The sequence below is a fragment of the Leuciscus leuciscus genome (genome assembly GCF_965113295.1).
Source record: "Leuciscus leuciscus genome assembly, chromosome: 9".
Lineage (NCBI taxonomy): Eukaryota > Metazoa > Chordata > Actinopteri > Cypriniformes > Leuciscidae > Leuciscus > Leuciscus leuciscus.
Window position 1 is genome coordinate 2,586,158 of NC_138733.1, and position 10,000 is coordinate 2,596,157.

The 10,000-nt window shown below is 39.8% G+C and overlaps 1 protein-coding gene across 4 annotated transcripts in view; it reads right to left on the reverse strand.

Annotated features, from left to right (window-relative positions):
* The window catches only part of LOC309506379 (uncharacterized protein), a 9,592-nt gene extending 49 nt beyond the window's left edge, over positions 1-9,543 (reverse strand). The window contains exons 1-7 of one of the 4 annotated variants that reach the window (XR_014208714.1): positions 9,069-9,543; positions 8,114-8,142; positions 7,768-7,822; positions 6,327-6,395; positions 4,559-5,109; positions 1,502-2,165; positions 1-1,384 (exon numbers count right to left, since the gene is read on the reverse strand). The exon at positions 1-1,384 is cut by the window's left edge and continues 49 nt beyond it. Coding sequence is in view for 1 of the 4 variants with exons in the window: in XM_082180273.1 (XP_082036399.1) it covers positions 2,097-2,165; positions 4,559-5,109; positions 6,327-6,395; positions 7,768-7,822; positions 8,114-8,142; positions 9,069-9,117 (822 nt within the window). In the remaining 3 variants the exon portion in view is untranslated. Of the gene's footprint in view, positions 2,166-4,558; positions 5,110-6,326; positions 6,396-7,767; positions 7,823-8,113; positions 8,143-9,068 lie in introns of all 4 variants that reach the window. The other 3 variants (XR_014208715.1, XR_014208716.1, XM_082180273.1) reach the window with 3 other exon arrangements.
* Between the last annotated feature and the right edge of the window lie 457 nt (positions 9,544-10,000).

Consider the following 10,000-nt stretch of genomic DNA (forward strand, 5'->3'; position numbering starts at 1 on the left):
AGACACAGAACTATTCTTTCGACTGCATTGTGTTTATATGTTCTGCTACTCTTCGTTTTACTAGATTCGTTGATTAGATTCATTCTGCGGTCAACGCTTAATGTATTTATCAAACATATACAGGACTTTAGCTCCTCTTTCTCTTATTGCTGGATTCTCTGGAAGCTTTAAATAAATAAATAAATAAATAAATGTAATTGCGACTTTATACTTCACAATTCTGACTTCGAATTTGTGAGAAAAATTTGCCAGTCAGAATTGTAAGATAAAAAGTGGCGGAAACACGCTTCCATAGGTTTCTTTCCTCTCAAATCAGTTAAATATTATCAATCACAACAATATATGTGTGGGCGGAGTCTGTGATCAGACCCTCTCTCATTGGCTGCTTACAGAAAAGTGCAACATGCAGGGAAAGAACATTGGCACTTTCTGTCCAACACACACATCTTACACATCTTACACACCTCACTGACTGACTCAATCACTGAATCACTGACTCATTCATTTACTCACTCTCTCACTAACTGACTCAATCACTGACTGACTGACTGACTCGAATCACTGACTCACTCACTGCCTCATTCATTCACTCACTCACTGACTCATTCATTCACTCACTCTCTCACCAACTGACTGACTCACTCACTGACTTACTGACTGACTCATTCACTGACTCACTGACTGACTGACTGACTCAATCACTGACTTATTCATTTACTCACTTGCTGCGTTCCAGTCCACTTTTAGACACGCACTTGCGAACTTCCCTAAGCACTTCCCCTCGGGGGAATCCCCGCCGCCATTTTGAAGTGCGTTCCACTTCGTGAAGTGGACGAGGGAAGTTTAGATGGACAGACCCTCGTTCCCTCAATTTTGACAGAGGGAGCGAGTCTACTTCATATGTACACTTCAGGCACCTATATGTCCCACAATGCAGTACGATTGTGACGTCACCACAGATCTCGTCTAATCACCACCACAACAAACAACTCTATGATATATTAATTCACATTTTTTTTATTGAAAACAACCCAAACACCATATATACATTTGGGTGCTGCATTAAACAAATTCTTAAAGGGAAAACAAATGTAAATAATAAATCAACTCCACAGCTGATTCCAAGTGATCAAGGGCTTAGGACGTTCCAATTCAGCCCATTGCAGTTTCCGCCAGTAGTGGGCACTCGCAATGACGTACATCCGAGTGAACGAGACGGAGGGAAGTTAGCAAGTGAAGGGCAAGACAATTCTGGACTGGAACGCAGCCACTCTCTCACTGACTGACTGACTCAATCACTGACTCGAATCACTGACTCATTCATTCACTCACTCTCTCACTGACTCATTCATTCACTCACTCACTTACTGACTGACTCAAATCACTGACTCACTCACTGACTTACTGACTGACTCATTCACTGACTCACTCACTGACTTACTGACTGACTCATTCACTGACTCACTCACTGACTGACTGACTGAATCACTGACTGACTGACTCACGATTGTTCTCTGCAACTGGTCTTATTAATCAATCACAGCTGTGATATGCTGAATATTACGTGATCAACAGGAAGTGCCTGGTGTTCTGATCCCAGAACAGTCTCAGTGTGTCATAACAGTTTTCAGCCATGTTCACTTCAGCGTATAAAACACAGCAGAATGTTTCAGAGATTACATATAAATATAATATATATACACAGTAACAGTCAAGAGCACAAATCACATTATTACTTCATCATATGTGCACGTTTGTCTTATTATATAGAGTTAATTGTACAACTCACTGAAGTATTGCATTACAATATAGATATGAATGTTTAAATATTCAAATGACAAATATGAATATTCATGTGTGATGGTTTAGGGGCGTGGCTTGTGATGCGTGACTGGAGTGATCAAAGCATCGCTCGTCCAGTTGTGCGTTTTAGCTTGATTTCATCTGATGGGAATTACATTTCTGAATGTCTGCAGTAAAATAGTGAAGCCTGATGAATGTACCGCCTCTGTTACATAAATGATGTGTTATTCGGAGTGTTTCATCTTATTATAATGACTTCATATATGTGTGTGTATGTGTGTGTGTGTGTGTGTTTAACCCCTGCGAAGTTCATGTAGTTGCGCTGCAACTTTCCTCAACTCAGCTTCGATCTCCAGCAGCTCCTGAACGAGACAGAGAGTTCATGAATTCAGCATCTCTTCATCTAGCTCATCTATATGCTAATGCACTCAATAAAAGATGACGAAATAAAGCTTTAGTGGAAAAACACAGCAGAGGTTCTCATCCGGGCCTCAAGATGACCAAAAATTATTTTAATGATTATTACTGGTAATATATTAAAATAAGCAAATTCTAATCTAAACTAAAATGGTAAAAAAAAATATATATATATAAAAAAAAATTAATTAAGTTCTCGTATAATATAATAATAATACAAAATAAATTACCTTATCACCTCCTCAATAACTTTGTTTTAAATGAAAGATATAATTCTTGAAACTTTTGAAATCACAGAACTAATCATGGTTATTTAATATATAATACTCCCAGTTTCTGCTAATAAAAAAGAAAAATATTTAAAACGAGAAACTGTTATAATTACAGCAGAAATAGCTTTCCAATCAGTGCTATACTACTATCGCTGAGACACTATAATTGTTTTTGGTAATATTTTGAATTAGTTCATTAATTATTAAATTTTTTTCATTTAAATTTGGTAAAGTTTTTGTAATTTTTATGGTGTTAAATTAAATCTATATAGTGTTTATTACTTTGTATTATTTTTCAACAAAAATACGAAGCTGTTTTTATCATTGATAATAATCAGAAATGTTTCTCGAGCAGCAAATCATCATATTATACTGATTTGTGAAGGATCATGTGACACTGAAGACTGGAGTAATGATGCTGAAAATTCAGCTTTGATCACAGGAATAAATTACACTTTACTATATATTCACATAGAAAATATTCTACATTTCAATAATATTTCACAATTTGTACTGTATTTTTTATTTTTAAAAATGCAGCAGAAGAGACTCTTATTACTAAATAAAAATATTAAACTTAAGAAATATTAGTACTGTAATATTTCACTTTAATATTTAAGAACAATAATGTTAATATTTATGGCTGTCTTGATTTTTATGGCATTTGCTGTGAATCGAGTCGCTGAAAACACCGGCGTGTAAACGAACACAGTGCTGCGCTTCACTCTGAACACACAGCGCACATATACACTCACCTAAAGGATTATTAGGAACACCATACTAATACTGTGTTTGACCCCCTTCAGAACTGCCTTAATTCTACGTGGCATTGATTCAACAAGGTGTTGAAAGCATGCTTTAGAAATGTTGGCCCATATTGATAGGATAGCATCTTGCAGTTGATGGAGATTTGTGGGATGCACATCCAGGGCACGAAGCTCCCGTTCCACCACATCCCAAAGATGCTCTATTGGGTTGAGATCTGGTGACTGTGGGGGCCATTTTAGTACAGTGAACTCATTGTCATGTTCAAGAAACCAATTTGAAATGATTCGAGCTTTGTGACATGGTGCATTATCCTGCTGGAAGTAGCCATCAGAGGATGGGTACATGGTGGTCATAAGGGATGGACATAGACATAGAAGCAATGCTCAGGTAGGCCGTGGCATTTAAACGATGCCCAATTGGCACTAAGGGGCCTAAAGTGTGCCAAGAAAACATCCCCCACACCATTACACCACCACCACCAGCCTGCACAGTGGTAACAAGGCATGATGGATCCATGTTCTCATTCTGTTTACGCCAAATTCTGACTCTACCATCTGAATGTCTCAACAGAAATCGAGACTCATCAGACCAGGCAACATTTTTCCAGTCTTCAACTGTCCAATTTTGGTGAGCTCATGCAAATTGTAGCCTCTTTTTCCTATTTGTAGTGGAGATGAGTGGTACCCGGTGGGGTCTTCTGCTGTTGTAGCCCATCCGCCTCAAGGTTGTGCGTGTTGTGGCTTCACAAATGCTTTGCTGCATACCTCGGTTGTAACGAGTGGTTATTTCAGTCAAAGTTGCTCTTCTATCAGCTTGAATCAGTCGGCCCATTCTCCTCTGACCTCCAGCATCAACAAGGCATTTTCGCCCACAGGACTGCCGCATACTGGATGTTTTTCCCTTTTCACACCATTCTTTGTAAACCCTAGAAATGGTTGTGCGTGAAAATCCCAGTAACTGAGCAGATTGTGAAATACTCAAACCGGCCCGTCTGGCACCAACAACCATGCCACGCTCAAAATTGCTTAAATCACCTTTCTTTCCCATTCTGACATTCAGTTTGGAGTTCAGGAGATTGTCTTGACCAGGACCACACCCCTAAATGCATTGAAGCAACTGCCATGTGATTGGTTGATTAGATAATTGCATTAATGAGAAATTGAACAGGTGTTCCTAATAATCCTTTAGGTGAGTGTATATATATATATATATATATATATATATATATATATATATATATATATATATATATGAATATAGTGAAGCTGTGATAGACATCAGCAACAACAGAAACACACCTCATCTTCATCCTCCTCATGCTGTCGTTCCTCCTCTTCCTCTCCGTCTCTCTCGAACTGTCGCGTGGCTTCATCGCTGGCGTTCTCCATCTCCCTCTTCTGCTCCTTCACCTCCGCCTCTGGTCTCTTCTCCTCCTCCTGCACGCGCTCCATCTTCCTCATCAGCTCCTGCAGCTCCTCCTGTTTCTCCTCCTCCTCCTTCTGTTTGCTCCAGCCGGCGGTGTCGTTCTTCTGCTCCGCCCGCAGCTGCTTCAGCTCCTTCTCCACCTTCTCTTTCTCCAGCATCAGCTCCAGCTCATTCTTCCTCTCGTCCTCCTCGCTCTTCGTGCGCTTCTTCTCCTGCTGTTTCTTCTTCAGCTCCTTCAGCAGCTCCTCCAGCTCCTCGTCTTGTTTCCTCTGGATCTCCGTCGCCCTGATCTCCTCCTGCAGCAGCTCATCCAGGTCTCGCTCATTCTTCGTTGCTCCCTCCTCATCTTCATCCTCGTCATCCTCCTCCTCCCATGTGTCATAATCGTCTCTCTCGCGAGAGTATTTGCTCTCTCTATCTTTCTCTGCAGAAAAAACAGACATGTATCAGATCACACACTCACTCACTGACTGACTCACTGACTGACTCACTCACTCACTGACTGACTCACTCACTGACGGACTGACTGACTCACTGACGGACTGACTGACTGACTGACTCACTCACTCACTCACTCACTCACTCACTCACTCACTGACTGACTGACTGACTCACTCACTCACTCACTCACTGACTGACTCACTCACTGACTGACTGACTCACTGACTCACTGACTGACTCACTCACTCACTCACTCACTCACTCACTCACTCACTCACTCACTCACTCACTCACTCACTCACTCACTCACTCACTCACTCACTCACTCACAGAAAAAACGGACACGTGTATCAGATGTGTGTGTTTTACTAGTCTAACATGACTGGATTAAAGGCCTGTTCACACCGTTTTTCCACTGATGAATGATAAAAACATTGACAGCCAATCAGAACACACTTTAAAGATCTTGAGCATTTAAAGTGATAGATTGAATTGAATTGAGGTGAATAATGACTATTATCTTTAGTAGGTGGATGTAAGCATAGCTACTGACAGTTATTGAACTGAACTGAATTAACAATGAACTGAACTAATCTGAATAACGTCACTGTTGTCTTTTTAGAGCTGATTTACGGCAGAATGTGAATTTGTCTCATATTTGATTAGATTCTGTTATTTTCATGTTTATTCAGGACCTTATGACTCATTTAAAGTCCCCCTGTGGTGAAAATCCAGCTTTTAATGTTGTTTATGTGTCTATGTGGTGTTTTTAATATGTTTTAAGACAAACCATGTGTAAATTCATAAGTCGACACCATTGCTGAGTATTTTCTCCTTAAAACTGCAGTGAACCAAAGACAGTCTCAAACACACGCTTTGAAATCGCTGGTGTTTCTGACGTCACAAACTACCTTGTAACCAATCAGATCAACGTGTGATCGTCAACCAGTGGATCTCTGAGCTGAGTGAGTGAGTGGAGGCGGGGCTCATTCGCATATTCACAGAACCGCGCACACTAAATGAGGCAAGGGTGTCGAATTACATTCAAGCTATTTTAAGGCATGAATACATTTTTTCAAGGCAAAAACATTATAATTTGTCATTTTGGTGATCAAAGATGAGTTTTAAGGGATAAAATTATTGACTACAGGGGGACTTTAAACCAACAGTTGATAGTTTTGACAGGAGTGTTTTACTGACCGTGTTCTGCGAGCTCCTGTAATTCTCTCAGCAGACCCTCGTGTCTCTCTTGAGCGTTCAGAGCGTCGTCTGTGAACAAACCAGCACAGAATCACTGCTGACACTGCAGAAAGATGCGTCTGATTCACAGTTCAGTAAAACATGATCATTCTGTCATCATTTACTACCCTCATATCACTCAAACCTGTGATACAAAAGAAGACATTTTTAAGTATGTCTTTAAGTGTGTTTTTGTCTATACTGAGTCAACGTTCTCCAATGTTATTTAGTTCCGAAACGTTCTTCAAAAGATCTTCTTTTATGTTCAACAGTAGAAAGAAAGTCATTCAGGTTCATATGGAAGCTTGTTTCCACCAGGGATTAAAACTATTTAAAAGATACTTGCAACTTTTTACCTTGCAATTCTGACTTTTTTCACGCAATTGCGAGAAAAAAAAGTCAAGAAATGTGAGAATAAAAGTCGAAATTAACATTTTTATTTTTTATTCAGTGGCGGAAACAAGCTTCCATTATGTTTCAACACAGTTCTGTTATAAAATAAAATAGACAATTAAAACAAACTACTTCCAGGAACCAAATACTGCCATTTGGTAATGTTCTTATGCTTGTGCATAACCTATTTTTAAAATGTTCGTATGGAAACTTGTTTCTGCCACGGAATAAAACTATTTAAAAGATACTTGCAACTTTTTATCTTGCAATTCTGACTTTTTTCATGCAATTGCGAGAAAAAAAAAGTCAAGAATTGCATGAAAAAAAGTCAGAATTATGAGATTAAAAGTTGCTATTAGCTTTTAAAAAATGTTATTCAGTGGCGGAAACAAGCTTCCTTAGGTTTGAACAGAGTTGTGTTGTAAAAAAAATTATATACACAATTAAGACAAACTACTTCCAGGAACCAAATACTGGTATTTGGTAATATTTTTTATCTTGTGCATAACCTGTTTTTAAAATGTTCTGAATATTTAAGCCCATATATTTGCGTCCATATATCATGATGACATGACCATACACCAGCCTCATTTCACAGCTAACAAACATATATATGCCAAGAACGGTTTGCTAACGTTCTCATAAAGTTATGAAAACGTGTCATTATTTCTGAATGTTCTCTGAACATTCAAAATTCCCCGTTTATAAATGCTACAAAAACGTTATGCGAACGTTAAAGGAATTCCATTTTATCATTCTTCAAACATTATGGGAAAGTAACTTTTGAATGTTCTCTAAACGATCTGAAACAATTAGTAAAAAAAATAATAATAAAATCAGCATTTTTTGTGCTAACGTTTCCAGAACATTATTAAAGACCAGATAACTTTGAACGAACATTTCTATTAACGTTTGTTTATAACTTTGAAATAACCTTGCCAAAACGTTCTGAGAACGTTCCCTGTTGGCTGGGATCTAGACCATCTAGTTCAGATTGAGAGATACTCACCCATCTTCTGTCGGTCACAGCCGTTAGCACTGACCGGATCGCAGTCAGCCGCGCGCTAGTGTAAACACAAACACACGGGTTAGTTTACACACACACACAGAGAGAGAGAGAGAGAGAGAGAGAGAGAGAGAGAGAGAGAGAGAGAGAGAGAGAGAGAGGAGAGAGAGAGAGAAGAGAGAGAGAGAGAGAGAGAGAGAGAGAGAGAGAGAGAGAGAGAGAGAGAGAGAGAGAGAGAGAGAGAGAGAGAGAGAGAGAGAGAGAGAGGAGAGAGAGAGAGAGAGAGAGAGAGAGAGAGAGAGAGAGGAGAGAGAGAGAGAGAGATCATTGTGAACGTGATGTCTCTGACCTGCTCGTCTGACAGAGGGAGACATCTCACTGTAGAGGAGAGCAGAAATACAGAAAGAAATTAAACCATCACGGAATATTAAACAGGAAAAAAATAGTTTTGGTTCTGTGCAACGGCTGTCGATTGGATGGATGTTGGTATGCAGGCGTGGCTTTCATAAATGGAGGCGGAGCTGAGCTGAGGGGGCGGGGCTACGTGGACTAAACATAATGCACGGCTGAGTAGCTCATGATTAAACCGGTTCTGTATCATTTAACATTCATCAGGAATTCATAATGAAGAGGCTCATTAATATGATATGAATATTAATATGTCCAATTTGGTTTATTGGCTTATATTGCTCTCTGGTGAACCTGCAGTGGAAACGCGTTTCATTAACAAGTTAATCATCGTCATTAGCGTTTAATAAAGCGTTAAACTTCAGAGTAAAGACCATTTCCGCCACATATATATACACATATATGCTTTTGTTAACCATGACATTATCATAAACTCAATTTTTTAAGTCAAATTTTGCTTTTGTCATAATTATGACAGCATGTTAATTTAAAATGTATGTCATAAATACGTAGTATGTTATAATTTCGCCATTTTATGTCAAACACTATTTAGTAATGATTGTTTTTAAATGGCCATCTGATGCAGCCCTGAACACGTGCGCGCGCCCGCGGCTCACTTCACCTGCCCGAGGGCAAATAATCCTGCAGATTAACGCAGAACAGCTATTCCTGTCTCACCTGATGAGCTCGAATCAGCCACTTAAACACTAATAAACTCAACTGCGGTTTTATGGAGAAATTCAACAGTAGGCTATTATGTAACACGATTCGTCAGCTGTGAATTAACGTTCATTACATCCAAAATATCACCTCAGATCTGCATCCAAACCATCCGTTACACATACAGGAGATAAACAGAACATTGTCATCAAAGTTTAATGTATATTTCTACTCACCTCCTGCATAGAGAACACACACCGTCCAGAACGTCAACACACGCATCATACACACACGGGCGCGCGCAGAGCAGAAGAGATGAAGATGATGGCGATGATGAAGATTAAAACGACTTGACCACGTCTGTTTGTGGTGTGTGTGAGTGTGTGTAAGTGTGAGACTACAGGAAAATCCACCTGGAGGACATGGTGAGCTCTGCGCGCTCCCGCTGCGTGCCAGCGCTCAGATAAAGCTCGTGCGCGTGTCCGTCTGCGCGCTCAGGGCCGTTGGAGAGAGTTCTCGGCGAGAGGAAAAATTAATGTAAACTCACAGACACACACACGCGTACACCCTCTCTCACACACCGATACACACTCAGACACACAAAAACACAGACACTCAAACAAACACGGACACACACTCCCCTCACTTACTCAACACTCTCACTCTCTCAAAAACTCTCTCTCTCACTCACTCACACACACAGGCACACAAAAACATTCTCTCTTCTCACACACACACACACTCCCTCACTCACACACACACACACCCTCTCACACACCGACACACACAGGCACACAAAAACACAGGCACTCACACAAACATGGACACACACTCTCTCACTCACAACAAACTCTCACAAACATTCTCTCTCACACACACTCCCTCACACACACACAAACTCTCTCACACACACAAACTCTCTCACACACACAAACTCTCACACACACAAACTCTCACACACACAAACTCTCACACACACTCACTCTCTCACACAAACATTCTCTCTCTCTCACACACACACACACTTGGGGTTATAACCCTTAAACAACTCCCATCATATATAAGTTAAGAATAATTAAATGTATAGAACAAAAATAAATAAAAATACATGTACAATTCAACACATATGACCTAAATATCTCAGCATTCAAACACTAGAAGAAAGAGT